Source organism: Dendrobates tinctorius, unplaced genomic scaffold (genome assembly GCF_039654945.1).
Source record: "Dendrobates tinctorius isolate UK_male_01 unplaced genomic scaffold, ASM3965494v1 ptg000062l, whole genome shotgun sequence".
Classification (NCBI taxonomy): Eukaryota; Metazoa; Chordata; class Amphibia; order Anura; family Dendrobatidae; genus Dendrobates; species Dendrobates tinctorius.
The window spans coordinates 23,842,560-23,861,106 of record NW_027361730.1 but is presented as its reverse complement, the minus strand read 5'-3'; the positions used below and the strand labels follow the sequence as shown (position 1 = coordinate 23,861,106).

At 44.6% G+C, this 18,547-nt stretch overlaps 1 protein-coding gene across 2 annotated transcripts in view; it reads left to right on the top strand.

Annotated features, from left to right (window-relative positions):
• Positions 1 to 18,547, top strand: part of RAB8B (RAB8B, member RAS oncogene family) — a 73,866-nt gene that overhangs the window by 39,657 nt on the left and 15,662 nt on the right. For both annotated transcript variants that reach the window (XM_073579391.1, XM_073579390.1), the window contains exons 3-7: positions 2,524 to 2,584; positions 3,630 to 3,707; positions 14,540 to 14,629; positions 14,734 to 14,799; positions 16,726 to 16,776. In XM_073579391.1, the coding sequence (XP_073435492.1) occupies positions 2,524 to 2,584; positions 3,630 to 3,707; positions 14,540 to 14,629; positions 14,734 to 14,799; positions 16,726 to 16,776 (346 nt within the window). The remainder of the gene's footprint in view (positions 1 to 2,523; positions 2,585 to 3,629; positions 3,708 to 14,539; positions 14,630 to 14,733; positions 14,800 to 16,725; positions 16,777 to 18,547) is intronic.

Sequence of the window (18,547 nt, the reverse complement as noted above, 5' to 3'; positions counted from 1 at the left end):
CATTTTATACCGACTCCGACTCTACAGCCCTGTTTAGAAATGTAGCATAGTTCTTTTGATAAGCTAAGTCGCATACCCCATTTGCAGGGCGTTGCTGTAATATAGGTATCCATGGTTACGACCATGAACAACTAACTATGGATACCTAATATACTGCAATGCCAAGCACAAGGGGTAAGTTACAGAGCGAATCAGAAGGCCTATACTAAATTTCTTATTGTATGTATTTGTTGTTGTTACTGTTAATTATTATTAACTAGCTGAAGAGCCCGGCGCTGCCCGGGCATAGTAACTAACTATGATTAGTTATAACAAATTATAATGAAAAAAAAAAAAAAATGTATGTATGTATGTATGTGTGTGTGTATAGCCCCACCCCCTCCGCATAGCCACATTCACTATAATATCCCACATCATCCCGTCAGCCAGTGCTACCAGACTACTACCCCTAATATCCCACATCGTCCCGTCAGCCAGAGCCACCGGACTACTACCACTAATATCCCACATTATCCCGTCACAGCCGCCGGACTACTACCCCTATAAAGCCACCAGACTACTACCCCTAATATCCCACATCATCCCGTCAGCCAGAACCACCGGACAACTACCACGAATATCCCACATCATCCTGTCACATCCGCCGGACTACTACCCCTAATATCCCACATCATCCTGTCAGCCAGAGCCACCGGACTACTCCCCCTAATATCCCACATCATCCCGTCAGCCTGGGGTCAGAACCAGAGAGCTGAGTGGAACGGTCCTAACTTCCATACCGGGGATCCCTTTAAGAAAGCCTGGGTTCAGAAACAGAGCGCTGAGTGGATTTGCTCTGACTTGCGTACCAACGATCCCTTTAATAGAACCCTGGGGTCAGAATCAGAGCACTGAGGGATTTGCCTTATCTTCTGTACAGGCGATCCCTTTAAGAGATCCTGGGGTCAGTACCACAGCATGTGAAGGCAATTGCCCTGACTTCCATACCGGGGATCCCTTTTAAGAGAGGACTGGGGTCAGTACCAAAGTGCAGATTGGATTTGCCCTAACTTCCATACCAGGGATCCCTTTAAGAAAGCCTGGGATCAGAAGAGAACCAGAGCGCTGGATGGATTTGCCCTGACTTCCATACCGAGGATCCCTTTAAGAGAGCCTGGGGTCAGTACCGGAGCATTTGAAGGCAATTGCCCTGACTTCCATACCGAGGATCCCTTTAAGAGAGCCTGGGGTCAGAACCAAAGCACTGGATGGATTTGCTCTGCCTTCCATACTGTCATGTGCTCTGTGCTCTGGGGGGCAGACAATGGCTGGGAGCTTATGTTCCTGGGGATGCTAGATTTCTCCCACCATATCAGTGTCTGCTGAGGTGTTGTCATGCAGTGAGAAAACTGTTCGTCATAGCAACCAATCACAGCTCAGCAACTTTTAACCATCTCTGGTGAAATGAGAGATGCTTAGTGATTGTTTGCAAGGAAAACTGTTGATCATAGCAACCAATCACAGCTCTGCTTCTTTTGAACAGCTCTGGTGAAATGAAAGATGCTTCGTGATTGGTTGGTGATATATACACACACACACACACACACACACACACACACACACACACACACACACACACACAGTACATACATTCATTTTTATATATAGAGATAAGGCAATAAATATGCACGCATCTCCACTCCCATAGGCGTGGAGCGCATATTCATTGCTTTAATGAGTGGTACCACCTGACCGCTGAACACAGGAAGAATCTGCCGGCATCGGAGAAGCAGGGAAGTGCAGAGACTGTGCCAGTAGGGGGGTGAGTATGACTGGGAGGACGGGGGGAGCCATGGCGAGCCATGCTTACAGCAGGGGGAGGACGGGGGAGCCATGCATACAGCAGGGGGAGGACGGGGGAGCCATGCATACAGTAGGGGGGCCCACACATACCAGGACAGGGATGAGGGGACAATGCATACCCAGCTTATACTAGAGTCAATAAGCTTACCCAGTTTTCCGTGGCAAAACTAGGAGCCTCAGCTTATATTCGGGTCGACTTATACTCGAGTATATATGATAAAATCCACCATACGGGTCCAGATATGGGCCTTTATATTTAGGGCTAATTATCATAGTCTTTGGCAAGTGGTCACTGCTCATAGGTCAATTATACAAAGCAGCTAGAAGCGCCTCTTATAGAGAACCCTGTAAGACGCTCCCTCTTAGTTAAAACAATTCAAATTTGCACCAAATATAAAGGCTCGCCCATATCTGTGGGACTGTATGGCAGATTTTAAATGTTGGGTGGTGTTCGTGTGTAGGTAGTGTATCCTTTTCCGAGTGTTAATTGTAAATTACAGCAAAGAAATGGAATACGTTCCCAAAAAATCGAATCTATTAATCTTTGTTAAAAGGTGGACATGTGACGATTTATTGCTATGATCTACTAGAATACAGTTTGATTTCCAGTGAATGTATGCTTCATGTATAGAGGATTGTAAGGTCTCAAGATAAAGCATCTTCATGTTCTTGTATGTGCAGGGACACAGCGGGGCAGGAGAGGTTCCGTACTATTACTACAGCATATTACAGAGGAGCCATGGTAAGTATCCAGCTTCCTTGTGTACAAGCTTTCCTAAATCCGCAGCACTCTCTTTTATGCACATACACCATTTATCGGGACTGGGCATATCTCGGAAGCCATTTAGCTGCTGTGCCTTTAAATTTGTTACTGGTGACTTTTTGGTTATTTTCTATGAACACAAATGGACGTACACGTGCATCGTATAATGGCTCCTGATAAGTGATGAGCGAACATGCTTGGATAAGATGTTATCTGAGCATGCTCAGGTGCTAACAGCATCTTTGATGTGCTCGAATAATATGTTCCAGTCCCCGCGGCTGCACATCTCGCGGATGTTCGACAGCCGCAACACATGCAGGGAATTACCTAACAAAGTGCAATCCTGCAATCCCTGCATGTGACATGCACCTACTGGGAGTCAAATAGATGATTTGAGCACACCGAAGACACTCCGTTAGCACCCGAGCATGCTCAGATAACACCTTAATCCCAAAGGACTTTGACCACCCTGATTTTTGACAATTTTTATAAGCGTTCTCAATGGGGTTCTCCAGGATTAGAAAAAAATGGGTTTGCTCTCTCACAAACGATTCCTCCTATGGCTACAGGGTAGGCCTAGTACTGCAGATCAACCCTGTTCTCTTAAATGGGGGAAGAGCTGCAATACCTGACACTGACTATAGATGGATTTGGCACTGTGGGGGAAAGAAGTCCTTTTTTTTTTTTTTTTTTTTTTTTTTTTTACCCCTTTTGTCTCAGCTTGACAGTTGCACAGTCATGGAAAAAGAATCAACGCTTTTGTAAACTTATCAATGTATTGTACACGTCAACTTTTAAGCATAAAATAGTAGCAGTATCCGTAAGGGAAGAAAATAAATGTGCACAACTTAGAGATGTGCTGGACAACAGACCAGGCAGAGAGTAGGTTAGGGGACCCCCTTAATCACAATAGATTGGGTCCTAGAGCGGGGACCCCCATGTATCTCACATCTCCAAACATCCTGATTCATTAGCTCGGTTGGCTGATCACCAGCAGTGAATGCATTTCTTGTCTTTCTTCCAGGGTATCATGCTGGTGTATGACATCACCAATGAGAAGTCATTTGACAATATTAAAAACTGGATACGAAATATTGAAGAAGTAAGTGATCTGTTCCCTTTTCTCCGTGCAGGCCATATCGTGGCTTTTTAGAAATCTTGTCTGTGCGGTTTCTCAGGTTCCCCGCAGTGTAGAAGTTGTATTGATGATGTGTCATGGGAGCGCCTTGGCTAAAAAGCAAGAAAAATCTGTAAGACAATGACACTTAAAATTTAAGTTTTGGGACAATGAAATCTGCTTTTGTTATTTTCTTCAGTAATGTCTTTTTTTTTTTTTTGCAGAAAACTATTGTAAAAGTTGTAATTGTTTCACAACTTTTCTATCCGTTTCTGCTATCTGTAGAGCCAGGGATTACCTAGTGGAATAATATTGTGCATAACAATGCCGCCAGTGAACTTGTTCAGAAAACATTCGCCAATCTCAAATTCGGCACGAACATTGCACTTTCGGATTCATGTTCAGATTTCCGAGCATTTTTCCTAAAAAATCTGCAAAATTCGGCCAAAGCTCGGTAAATCTAGTTTCCACTAAAGGCTCTTTCAGGGGTCCATGTTTCCGGTAGAAGCAAAATGTCCCACACACGTGGACACTGACACACGGATGATATCCGTGTGTCATCAGTGTGACACATACCGGCGCCTGGGAAGCAGCGATACTTTCGCTCTGTTCCCCAGCACCAGGTGCTGAACACAGCTCACATCCCTGTCCCCTGCTCGCGCTGCATTGGGAAGTTCTGCAAGCATAGCCAAACCGAACCTTTTGAAAGGTTTGCTAATCTCTACATGTGACCACTGCAGCCAATCGCTGCCCCATCCAGAAAGGGCAGTACATACAGAAACTGAGTGGGCACCTGGGAAGGGTTGGAACAGGGATGGCGAAGTATTTTACACTATTATTGGGTTTTTGTTTTGTTTTTTTAATTATTCTCTCCGTTTTATTGTTCAAGGGAATGTGTCACAATTTTTGTCTATATAATTTATTTTTCAAACTAAATAAAATTTACTGGTGACTTTTTTTCTGTAGCTGCTGGGGGTTGATGCGTAAATGTCGGAGCAAGACACTTAACGGAAATATGGCAGCTCCTGATTATTGGACACTGTGGTCGGTGTCCTACTGCATCTCCGTTTTGTGGCTGCCTCAGATTTGAACTGTGCACATGCCTTGGACTGTCCAGTTCACAGCTGTGAGCAGAGCAAGCAGCCATTTTATTGTAGCCCAACTCTGACCTACAATTTGCTCCTGTCACTGCTCACACAGCGTTCAGCCTTAACAGGAGGTATGAGCATCAGTTTAGTGACAGTGAGCACAAGTTGGGCAGTCAGACATTGTACAACTCATACCAGGCTTCCGAGCCGTTCTTGCCACTGCAAAAAGTTACTTCTACAGTCCTGCTCTGAGTGATGATGGCAGGGTTACGACAGTGACTTACCATGGTGAAAACAGGTCAGTAGCCTGATATTATAACAGGGCTGTGGAGTCGGAGTCGTGGAGTTGGAGCCCATTTTGGTGAAGTCCGTGTCGGTGTCATGGAAATTGAAGAATCTGAGTTGGAGTCGGAGGTTTGGCTTACTGACTCCACAGCCCTGTATTATAGTACAATGTCAGGCTGCCCAACCTGTGCTCCCCACCGCTGTCTCTGCTTGTGTTCACATCACAGTAATGAAAACATTTCACCACTGTGCGCTGAGCAGAGTCAGTGTTCAATCACTGTAAAGCGTTATTTGGACGTCAATGATGCGGCGACCTCTGAATGAGGCTTTAGTGCTACATCTGCAAAGCTGCACCAGATGTAGACACTAGGACTGTGGCAGTGACTTCACAGTGATTTCACGTCACTGAATGTAATTGCCTCCATAGTGCTGGTGCCCGAATCTGTGCTCGTGGGAACCTGCTGTGATCTGAGTGCAGCAGTTGCAATGACATGACTGCTCTGCTCAGATCACAGTAATTGTCATCAGACCTGTGCACAGAAACCTATTATGTGAGATAGTCTGCAGAGCTATATATATACTATCCTGTGTGATACAGTCCACATAGCCGTGTGTGTAATACTATCCTGTGTGATACAGTCCACATAGCCGTGTGTGTAATACTATCCTGTGTGATACAGTCCACATAGCCGTGTGTGTAATACTATCCTGTGTGATACAATCTACACAGCCGTGTGTGTAATACTATCCTGTGTGATACAGTCCACACAGCCGTGTGTGTAATACTATCCTGTGTGATACAATCTACACAGCCGTGTGTGTAATACTATCCTGTGTGATACAGTCCACACAGCCGTGTGTGTAATACTATCCTGTGTGATACAATCTACACAGCCGTGTGTGTAATACTATCCTGTGTGATACAGTCCACACAGCCGTGTGTGTAATACTATCCTGTGTGATACAGTCCACATAGCCGTGTGTGTAATACTATCCTGTGTGATACAGTCCACATAGCCGTGTGTGTAATACTATCCTGTGTGATACAATCTACACAGCCGTGTGTGTAATACTATCCTGTGTGATACAGTCCACACAGCCGTGTGTGTAATACTATCCTGTGTGATACAGTCCACACAGCCGTGTGTGTAATACTATCCTGTGTGATACAGTCCACACAGCCGTGTGTGTAATACTATCCTGTGTGATACAGTCCACATAGCCGTGTGTGTAATACTATCCTGTGTGATACAATCTACACAGCCGTGTGTGTAATACTATCCTGTGTGATACAGTCCACACAGCCGTGTGTGTAATACTATCCTGTGTGATACAATCTACACAGCCGTGTGTGTAATACTATCCTGTGTGATACAGTCCACACAGCCGTGTGTGTAATACTATCCTGTGTGATACAATCTACACAGCCGTGTGTGTAATACTATCCTGTGTGATACAGTCCACACAGCCGTGTGTGTAATACTATCCTGTGTGATACAGTCCACACAGCCGTGTGTGTAATACTATCCTGTGTGATACAATCTACACAGCCGTGTGTGTAATACTATCCTGTGTGATACAGTCCACACAGCCGTGTGTGTTATACTATCCTGTGTGATACAGTCCACATAGCCGTGTGTGTAATACTATCCTGTGTGATGCAGCCCTCACAGCCGTGTGTGTAACACTATCCTGTGTGATACAGTCCACATAGCCGTGTGTGTAATACTATCCTGTGTGATACAGTCCACACAGCCGTGTGTGTAATACTATCCTGTGTGATACAGTCCACACAGCCGTGTGTGTAATACTATCCTGTGTGATACAGTCCACACAGCCGTGTGTGTAATACTATCCTGTGTGATGCAGTCCACACAGCCGTGTGTGTAATACTATCCTGTGTGATGCAGCCCTCACAGCCGTGTGTGTAACACTATCCTGTGTGATACAGTCCACACAGCCGTGTGTGTAATACTATCCTGTGTGATACAGTCCACACAGCCGTGTGTGTAATACTATCCTGTGTGATGCAGCCCTCACAGCCGTGTGTGTAACACTATCCTGTGTGATACAATCTACACAGCCGTGTGTGTAATACTATCCTGTGTGATGCAGCCCTCACAGCCGTGTGTGTAATACTATCCTGTGTGATACAATCTACACAGCCGTGTGTGTAATACTATCCTGTGTGATGCAGCCCTCACAGCCGTGTGTGTAATACTATCCTGTGTGATACAATCTACACAGCCGTGTGTGTAATACTATCCTGTGTGATACAATCTACACAGTCGTGTGTGTAATACTATCCTGTGTGATGCAGCCCTCACAGCCGTGTGTGTAATACTATCCTGTGTGATACAATCTACACAGCCGTGTGTGTAATACTATCCTGTGTGATACAGTCCACACAGCCGTGTGTAATACTATCCTGTGTGATGCAGCCCTCACAGCCGTGTGTGTAATACTATCCTGTGTGATGCAGCCCTCACAGCCGTGTGTGTAATACTATCCTGTGTGATGCAGCCCTCACAGCCGTGTGTGTAATACTATCCTGTGTGATACAATCTACACAGCTGTGTGTGTAATACTATCCTGTGTGATGCAGCCCTCACAGCTGTGTGTGTAATACTATCCTGTGTGATGCAGCCCTCACAGCTGTGTGTGTAATACTATCCTGTGTGATGCAGCCCACACAGCCGTGTGTGTAATACTATCCTGTGTGATGCAGCCCTCACAGCTGTGTGTGTAATACTATCCTGTGTGATACAGACCACACAGCCGTGTGTGTAATACTATCCTGTGTGATACAGTCCACACAGCCGTGTGTGTAATACTATCCTGTGTGATACAGTCCACACAGCCGTGTGTGTAATACTATCCTGCGTGATACAGCCCTCACAGCCGTGTGTGTAATACTATCCTGCGTGATACAGCCCTCACAGCCGTGTGTGTAATACTATCCTGTGTGATACAGACCACACAGCCGTGTGTGTAATACTATCCTGTGTGATGCAGCCCTCACAGCTGTGTGTGTAATACTATCCTGTGTGATGCAGTCCTCACAGCCGTGTGTGTAATACTATCCTGTGTGATACAGTCCACACAGCCGTGTGTATAATACTATCCTGCGTGATACAGCCCTCACAGCCGTGTGTGTAATACTATCCTGTGTGATACAGACCACACAGCCGTGTGTGTAATACTATCCTGTGTGATGCAGTCCTCACAGCCGTGTGTGTAATACTATCCTGTGTGATGCAGCCCTCACAGCCGTGTGTGTAATACTATCCTGTGTGATACAATCTACACAGCTGTGTGTGTAATACTATCCTGTGTGATACAATCTACACAGCTGTGTGTGTAATACTATCCTGTGTGATACAATCTACACAGCTGTGTGTGTAATACTATCCTGTGTGATACAGACCACACAGCCGTGTGTAATACTATCCTGTGTGATGCAGCCCTCACAGCTGTGTGTGTGTAATACTATCCTGTGTGATGCAGTCCACACAGCTGTGTGTGTGTAATACTATCCTGTGTGATGCAGTCCACACAGCTGTGTGTGTGTAATACTATCCTGTGTGATGCAGTCCACACAGCCGTGTGTGTAATACTATCCTGCGTGATACAGTCCACACAGCCGTGTGTGTAATACTATCCTGTGTGATACAATCTACACAGCCGTGTGTGTAATACTATCCTGTGTGATGCAGCCCTCACAGCCGTGTGTGTAACACTATCCTGTGTGATACAATCTACACAGCCGTGTGTGTAATACTATCCTGTGTGATGCAGCCCTCACAGCCGTGTGTGTAATACTATCCTGTGTGATACAATCTACACAGCCGTGTGTGTAATACTATCCTGTGTGATACAATCTACACAGCCGTGTGTGTAATACTATCCTGTGTGATGCAGCCCTCACAGCCGTGTGTGTAATACTATCCTGTGTGATACAATCTACACAGCCGTGTGTGTAATACTATCCTGTGTGATACAGTCCACACAGCCGTGTGTGTAATACTATCCTGTGTGATGCAGCCCTCACAGCCGTGTGTGTAATACTATCCTGTGTGATGCAGCCCTCACAGCCGTGTGTGTAATACTATCCTGTGTGATACAATCTACACAGCTGTGTGTGTAATACTATCCTGTGTGATGCAGCCCTCACAGCTGTGTGTGTAATACTATCCTGTGTGATGCAGTCCTCACAGCCGTGTGTGTAATACTATCCTGTGTGATACAATCTACACAGCCGTGTGTGTAATACTATCCTGTGTGATACAGTCCACACAGCCGTGTGTGTAATACTATCCTGTGTGATGCAGCCCTCACAGCTGTGTGTGTAATACTATCCTGTGTGATGCAGTCCTCACAGCCGTGTGTGTAATACTATCCTGTGTGATGCAGCCCTCACAGCCGTGTGTGTAATACTATCCTGTGTGATACAGACCACACAGCCGTGTGTGTAATACTATCCTGTGTGATACAATCTACACAGCTGTGTGTGTAATACTATCCTGTGTGATACAATCTACACAGCTGTGTGTGTAATACTATCCTGTGTGATGCAGCCCTCACAGCTGTGTGTGTAATACTATCCTGTGTGATGCAGCCCACACAGCCGTGTGTGTAATACTATCCTGTGTGATGCAGCCCTCACAGCTGTGTGTGTAATACTATCCTGCGTGATACAGTCCACACAGCCGTGTGTGTAATACTATCCTGTGTGATGCAGCCCTCACAGCTGTGTGTGTAATACTATCCTGTGTGATGCAGCCCACACAGCCGTGTGTGTAATACTATCCTGTGTGATGCAGCCCTCACAGCTGTGTGTGTAATACTATCCTGTGTGATACAGACCACACAGCCGTGTGTGTAATACTATCCTGTGTGATACAGTCCACACAGCCGTGTGTGTAATACTATCCTGTGTGATACAGTCCACACAGCCGTGTGTGTAATACTATCCTGCGTGATACAGTCCACACAGCCGTGTGTGTAATACTATCCTGTGTGATGCAGCCCTCACAGCCGTGTGTGTAATACTATCCTGTGTGATACAGACCACACAGCCGTGTGTGTAATACTATCCTGTGTGATGCAGCCCTCACAGCTGTGTGTGTAATACTATCCTGTGTGATGCAGTCCTCACAGCCGTGTGTGTAATACTATCCTGTGTGATACAGTCCACACAGCCGTGTGTGTAATACTATCCTGCGTGATACAGCCCTCACAGCCGTGTGTGTAATACTATCCTGTGTGATACAGACCACACAGCCGTGTGTGTAATACTATCCTGTGTGATGCAGTCCTCACAGCCGTGTGTGTAATACTATCCTGTGTGATACAGACCACACAGCCGTGTGTGTAATACTATCCTGTGTGATACAATCTACACAGCTGTGTGTGTAATACTATCCTGTGTGATACAATCTACACAGCTGTGTGTGTAATACTATCCTGTGTGATGCAGCCCTCACAGCTGTGTGTGTAATACTATCCTGTGTGATGCAGCCCTCACAGCTGTGTGTGTGTAATACTATCCTGTGTGATGCAGCCCTCACAGCCGTGTGTGTAATACTATCCTGTGTGATACAATCTACACAGCTGTGTGTGTAATACTATCCTGTGTGATGCAGTCCTCACAGCCGTGTGTGTAATACTATCCTGCGTGATACAGTCCACATAGCCGTGTGTGTAATACTATCCTGTGTGATGCAGCCCTCACAGCCGTGTGTGTAATACTATCCTGTGTGATGCAGCCCTCACAGCTGTGTGTGTAATACTATCCTGTGTGATACAGTCCACACAGCCGTGTGTGTAATACTATCCTGTGTGATGCAGCCCTCACAGCTGTGTGTGTAATACTATCCTGTGTGATGCAGCCCTCACAGCTGTGTGTGTAATACTATCCTGTGTGATACAGTCCACACAGCCGTGTGTGTAATACTATCCTGTGTGATGCAGCCCTCACAGCTGTGTGTGTAATACTATCCTGTGTGATGCAGCCCTCACAGCTGTGTGTGTAATACTATCCTGTGTGATACAGTCCACACAGCCGTGTGTGTAATACTATCCTGTGTGATGCAGCCCTCACAGCCGTGTGTGTAATACTATCCTGCGTGATACAGCCCTCACAGCCGTGTGTGTAATACTATCCTGTGTGATGCAGCCCTCACAGCCGTGTGTGTAATACTATCCTGTGTGATACAGACCACACAGCCGTGTGTGTAATACTATCCTGTGTGATGCAGCCCTCACAGCTGTGTGTGTAATACTATCCTGTGTGATGCAGTCCACACAGCCGTGTGTGTAATACTATCCTGTGTGATGCAGCCCTCACAGCCGTGTGTGTAATACTATCCTGTGTGATACAGACCACACAGCCGTGTGTGTAATACTATCCTGTGTGATACAATCTACACAGCTGTGTGTGTAATACTATCCTGTGTGATGCAGCCCTCACAGCTGTGTGTGTAATACTATCCTGTGTGATGCAGCCCACACAGCCGTGTGTGTAATACTATCCTGTGTGATGCAGCCCTCACAGCTGTGTGTGTAATACTATCCTGTGTGATACAGACCACACAGCCGTGTGTGTAATACTATCCTGTGTGATGCAGCCCTCACAGCTGTGTGTGTGTAATACTATCCTGTGTGATGCAGTCCACACAGCTGTGTGTGTGTAATACTATCCTGTGTGATGCAGTCCACACAGCTGTGTGTGTGTAATACTATCCTGTGTGATGCAGTCCACACAGCCGTGTGTGTAATACTATCCTGTGTGATACAGACCACACAGCCGTGTGTGTAATACTATCCTGTGTGATGCAGCCCTCACAGCTGTGTGTGTGTAATACTATCCTGTGTGATGCAGTCCACACAGCTGTGTGTGTGTAATACTATCCTGCGTGATACAGTCCACACAGCCGTGTGTGTAATACTATCCTGTGTGATACAGACCACACAGCCGTGTGTGTAATACTATCCTGTGTGATGCAGTCCACACAGCTGTGTGTGTGTAATACTATCCTGTGTGATGCAGTCCACACAGCTGTGTGTGTGTAATACTATCCTGCGTGATACAGTCCACACAGCCGTGTGTGTAATACTATCCTGTGTGATACAGACCACACAGCCGTGTGTGTAATACTATCCTGTGTGATGCAGCCCTCACAGCTGTGTGTGTGTAATACTATCCTGTGTGATACAGTCCACACAGCTGTGTGTGTGTGTAATACTATCCTGTGTGATGCAGTCCACACAGCCGTGTGTGTAATACTATCCTGCGTGATACAGTCCACACAGCCGTGTGTGTAATACTATCCTGTGTGATGCAGCCCTCACAGCTGTGTGTGTGTAATACTATCCTGTGTGATGCAGCCCTCACAGCTGTGTGTGTGTAATACTATCCTGTGTGATACAGTCCACATAGCCGTGTGTGTAATACTATCCTGCGTGATACAGACCACACAGCCGTGTGTGTAATACTATCCTGTGTGATGCAGCCCTCACAGCTGTGTGTGTAATACTATCCTGTGTGATACAGCCGTGTGTGTAATACTATCCTGCGTGATACAGACCACACAGCCGTGTGTGTAATACTATCCTGTGTGATACAGACCACACAGCCGTGTGTGTAATACTATCCTGTGTGATGCAGCCCTCACAGTTGTGTGTGTGTAATACTATCCTGTGTGATGCAGCCCTCACAGCTGTGTGTGTGTAATACTATCCTGTGTGATGCAGCCCTCACAGCTGTGTGTGTGTAATACTATCCTGTGTGATGCAGTCCACACAGCCGTGTGTGTAATACTATCCTGTGTGATACAGACCACACAGCCGTGTGTGTAATACTATCCTGTGTGATACAGACCACACAGCCGTGTGTGTAATACTATCCTGTGTGATACAGTCCACACAGCCGTGTGTGTAATACTATCCTGTGTGATACAGTCCACACAGCCATGAATCTAATCCTATGAAGTGTGATCCTAACTGCTGAACTAGAAGTACTGTGATGTGAGTGCTGCAGCCACAATGATAGAACTTCTCCACTCAGAACTCTATATAGACCAGTGAGCAGCGTAGTGCCAACTAACAGAATTGATGCTGCCTGCAGTCCTCAGTGGCACTGACCACATCTGTATCAGTCATCCATAAAATGGCACCTTATGTGATAAACTTCACACTAAACTTCATTCTGCTTTATCCCAGAAGGGAGGCGAGTAGTGACATCAGCACATGCGAGCAGGTCCTGTTCCCATTCACTGCAGTCATAATGCGAGCAAGCATTACACTAGACTTTCATGGCAAATGTCAGCAGCTGCTCCCCCTAGTGTTTAAAAGCTGAAAATATCTATAATTTTTAAATGAATTTCAATATTTTATACCTTAAACAATATAGAATTGTATTTATTTTTTCTTTAAAACCTTCATATTCAATCTTCAACTTTGTTTTTTTTCAGTTGTTTTTTTCAATGACCTGTCCTTTATAAAGCCTGCTCTAGACTCTGACTTGGCTAAGCGATCTTTGACGCAGAAAAGTCACCCATTATGAATTGTGTAACTATGGCATTGCATGTAATTAAAACCATTTTTTAATTGCTGTATCTTCTTGGCACTACCCTAAGTGTTCCAATTTTCACATCTGACTATTGTAAAGGAATGATCGCGTGCAGTGTTTGCCCCTTTAGCATCACAGTGGTCAGATGAGGTATCTGGATGACATTGCTTAATATCTGTGATCAAAATGACCGATTTACTTCCGTGAAGAACGGTGCCACGGCATGTTCAAATCTCATCTGCAAAGATGGTTTTGTAAAATACAGCATTTCCCTCCCATGTGTATGTACCCTGTAAGGGGTTATGCAGTCCATTTCATATCCTCAACAAGGAGTGAGAGGTAATGCTGACACTTGTGTGAACAGCCGCCTACTAGTGATGAGTGATCGTGCTCTGATAAGGTGTTATAGGATACAGTCTTATCTGAGCATGCTCGGGTGCTAAACAAGTTACTTCAGAGTGCTCACAAAATATGTTCAAGTCCCCGCACCTGCATGTGTTCTTGAGGCTGTCTAACAGCATTGCAGTATGTATGTATTCTACTGCAATGCCCCGCACATAGGGTAAGCAACATAGCGAATCAGAAGAACTATACTACATTTTTAATTGAAGGTATTTGCTAATATTATTACACCTAATATGTATTGGGATAGGATGATGGAGATGGGAATACCCCATTAAGTATACTATGCTATGCGTATATATGTGCGGCACTACAGTGCGGTCCTCCGCCCTACCAAGCAGGAAAGGAATCGTTGCGTTCCCATAACCATGAGTGCAAATGTGTTGAATCTATGGCTAGCCAGCACCTTTATCGTTCAGAACCAGCCACCTTTTCCTCCCTTCATTATTGTCTGTCCGATTCTTTCCCAGCATGCCTCATCTGATGTGGAGCGAATGATCCTGGGCAATAAATGTGACATGAATGATAAGAGACAAGTATCCCGGGAGAGAGGCGAGAAGGTGCGTAATTTGTTGACCTTTATTCGGACCATAGTTTGGTACTCCCTTTTTTTGTTTTGTTCCTTAATCCTTTGTTTGTTTTTTGTTTTTCTCTCTAATTCCAGCTTGCTATTGATTATGGAATCAAGTTTCTGGAAACCAGCGCAAAATCCAGTATCAATGTGGAAGAGGTAAAAAGCTTTGGTTTACTAAAGGAGGAACCTGTTTGCGAATGTATCGTTGGTAATTCCTTGTGCACCCGTTCCCTCACATACTTTTAAACATCAGAGCTGCTCCCTTTGTGTAGGTGCAATGGCATAGGGAGGTACAGAAGCCATCCGAGATACCAAATCATCACATTGCTCATGACTTCATGTAGCTTTTTTCTTTTTTACATATACAGTATATATAGCATGTTTTGGGATGAGATGCTTCCTGCTCATGACCACAAGAACCTTCCAAGTTGTATAGTCTTTGTAGGGTGTCAGACAGCCAATATGGGTAATCCCTGGTGCTGCATTCCCAGTTCGCATTGGAATACTTTTATACATGGTCATCCATTGCGATAAGTCGGCACTGTGTGGTGCTACATTTGTCAGATAAGTAAGTGTAGTGTGGGAGAAAAGCGTCCAAACTGTAGGAGATGCAGAACATATTCGCTGTGCTACTGTAGAGTTTATACAGCAAGGAGAGCACCCGAGGAGAATGGGAGGGAGAGTGACGCCCTGGGTATCAGTATATAAGCAGGCAGAGGAGAGAACTCTGCAGACTGCATGTGCAGAGGGGAAGTTGCAAAATCCTCAGCATCACTGTCACCTAAGACTAGATAGAAGGAGAAATCTCTCCAGGAATGAAGCTGTGCTGTTATCTTGAGCTCGCTGACCTCATTCAGCATGTATTGCTGGGAGGGACACTATCACAGGAGAGAAGTCTGAAACTAAGGGCGCCTGCAGACGAGCGTATGAAAAATTGTCCAAGTCTCATCCAGAAAAGTCAACTTTTTTTTTTTTTTTAATATATCCCCCGCACCCATAGACTTGAATGTGAATTTCGTATGAGACCAGATGAAAGTAGTGCCTGCTGTGATTTGTCGCCCCCCCCCTCACTGACACTTGGACTGAGAAAAAAAATCATTATTCTGGACAGCACGATTGACTAACATGGGTCAGTGTGCTGTCTGATTTATACACTTATCATGAACCTTAAATGTTAATTGCAATAACACAAAGGCTTTCCTAAAATAAATGAAAAAATAGAGACTGCATAGTAAACCTGACTGCATTGTTAACCACTAAAGGTGACCATAGCTTTTGGTGAACTATAAATCCCACCTTACCGTCATGCAGAAATAGTTCAAAATGAGAGCATCATGGTTTGCTGCAGGTTTTAATAGGTCACCAGCGTTCTGCGTATGTACGGAGGAGATACGGGGGTCTTAGTTTAGAAAAAAAAAGCTCCTACAGCGAGCAGGCGGGAGCAACAAAGTGCACCCACATACAGGAGCAGGGGTACCAGACTGCAGATATAAAGGAGCATTAAAATGCAGGCAGTGGAGAAACGGTGGAAAATTGCAGAATCAAGAAAGGGAAGAGATGGCAGAAAGCAAGGTAGAAGAGAGGAGGAGAAGAAATGGAGAGCAGAGATAGAAAAGAGCAGAGGACTATCGGGCAGAACCTGTGCCATGCAGGGATAGGGGCCATAGTTTGATCCTGCCTGCCCCACAGCCTCCTCCCAAAGCTGGTGTGGGCTCCAACCTGTGGCTGCTGCTCCATGTGCGACCGGCTGGAGGGGGAATCGTGCTGGGTGAACATGATATAGGTTCGTCACCGCTGCCATATACAGTAAGGTCTGTCTAGTGGCCGCTGCCGGCAGCCCAGCCCTGTGCCATGAATAGCGGGGTTGGAGCTCTGTGTTATACAAATAAAGATGTGGCACCTTATAATTTTTAGAAAAGTAAACTGTGTGAAAACGAATTGTAAAAACTATGATGTTCATAACACTTCTATTTTTGGGGGGGGTTAGTGGTTTCTGTGATTACAATTTGCCATAGAAGAAGATTCTACAAATGTTACTGATGTACATTTATTTAAAAATATATATATATATATATCTTGCAGGCATTTTTCACCCTTGGTCGCGACATCATGACAAAACTCAACAGAAAAATGGTTTGTATTAAAATAAATATTTTTGTCAAGATGCCCCGCTGACTAGCAGAGCAAAGCTCCATCGCTCAACTCTTTTTAGTGTCTGTTACAAACTGTCTGGGTTTTTAGTAATGAATAGTATTGAGCCCGAGTGCTCGCTATTCGAGTTTGCATCTGCAATCAAGCAACCCCCACATATTTTTTTTGTTTTTTTTGTTTTTTGTTTTTTTGTCCCCTTGAAATTTGCAGGACAGCAACTCGGATATGTCACTCGAGCACCCGCGATACTCTGTGCATACCTGAGCACCCAATGCAAACTCGAGAAGCGAGCTCTTGCACTCAACACTACACATACAGCAATCGGACTAATTTCCTGGATCTAACGTCCACAGAATCTAGTGGCCATAACCTGTCCTATTACATTTTTCAAGAAGGGCATCCAGGCCTCCTTGAACATTTGTAGAAAATCAACCATTACAACATCATGTGGCAGGGGAGTTCCATAGTCTTGCTGCTCTTACACTAAAGAATTGCCATCTGTAATTATGATAAAACCCTCTTTTCTCTAGATGTAGCGGATGCCTAGTTGGCAAGGTTGTAGGCCTAAGGCTAGGTGCACACATTTAGTATATTTTCAGTATTTTACCTCAGTATTTGTAAGCCAACACCAGGAAAGAGTGATAAATACAGAAGTGGTGATGTGTTTTATTATGTTTTCCCTCTGATTGTTCCACTCCTGGTTTTGGCTTAACTCTTTTCCAACGTGGTCCGTAATAATACGTCTCTGCACACTGGTGCTTGTAGGAAAGTTACTAGATCATGCGCAGTGCATGATCAGCAACTTTCTCTGTCAGTGCAGAGCTGACAGTTTGCATATCATGGGGATGCTGCTGCATCCCCATGCTATTCAAGCGATCAGCCTACAAAAAATGATAAAACTGTCCCACTAGTTAACCCTTAAAGCACCATAAAAAATGCTTTATCATCATACTGCTGAATAAAAAGTGGAATAAAACACGATAAAAAAAGTATATAAATAAACATTGTAACGCTAAAAACTTCATCTTGTCCCAGAAAAAAACAAGCCGCCATACTACTCCATCAACAGAAAAATGAAAGTTATAGCTCTCAGAATAAAGCGATGCAAAACTAATTTGTACTGTTAAAGTTTTTATTGCATAAAAGCCCCAAAACCTAAAAAAATATAAATGAGATATCGCTGTAATCGTACTGACCTGAAGAATAAAATTGCCTTATCAATTTTACCACACACGGAATGGCATAATCCCCCCCCCTTCCTCAAAAACAAAACTTCCTGAATTACTGTTTTTTGTTCATTTTGCCTTCCAAAAAGCGGAATAGAAAGTGATCAAAACATGTCATGTCTGAAAATGGTACCAATAATAACGTCAACTCGTCCCGCAAAAAACAAGCCCTCATGTGACTCTGTAGGCCAAAATATGGAAAAATTATAGCTCTCAAAATATGGTGATGCAAAAAAATAGTTTTTGCAATAAAAAGCGTCTTTTATTGTGGGACAGTAGCCAAACATAAAAACCCGATATAAATCCGGTATTGCCGTAATTGCACCGATCTGAAGAATAGTCATGTGATCACTTATACCACACGGAAAGAACAGCATAAAAAAAAAAGCAATTATTTACCTGGTGGTGTTTCATTTTTTTTTTTTTTTTTTTCATTCTGTGTCCCAAAGATCGCAGTAAGGCTTGGCGCACATTTATCCTGCACTCTGCTCTGAGCTCTTACACCGGAGTTTCTGGGTAAATCTCTG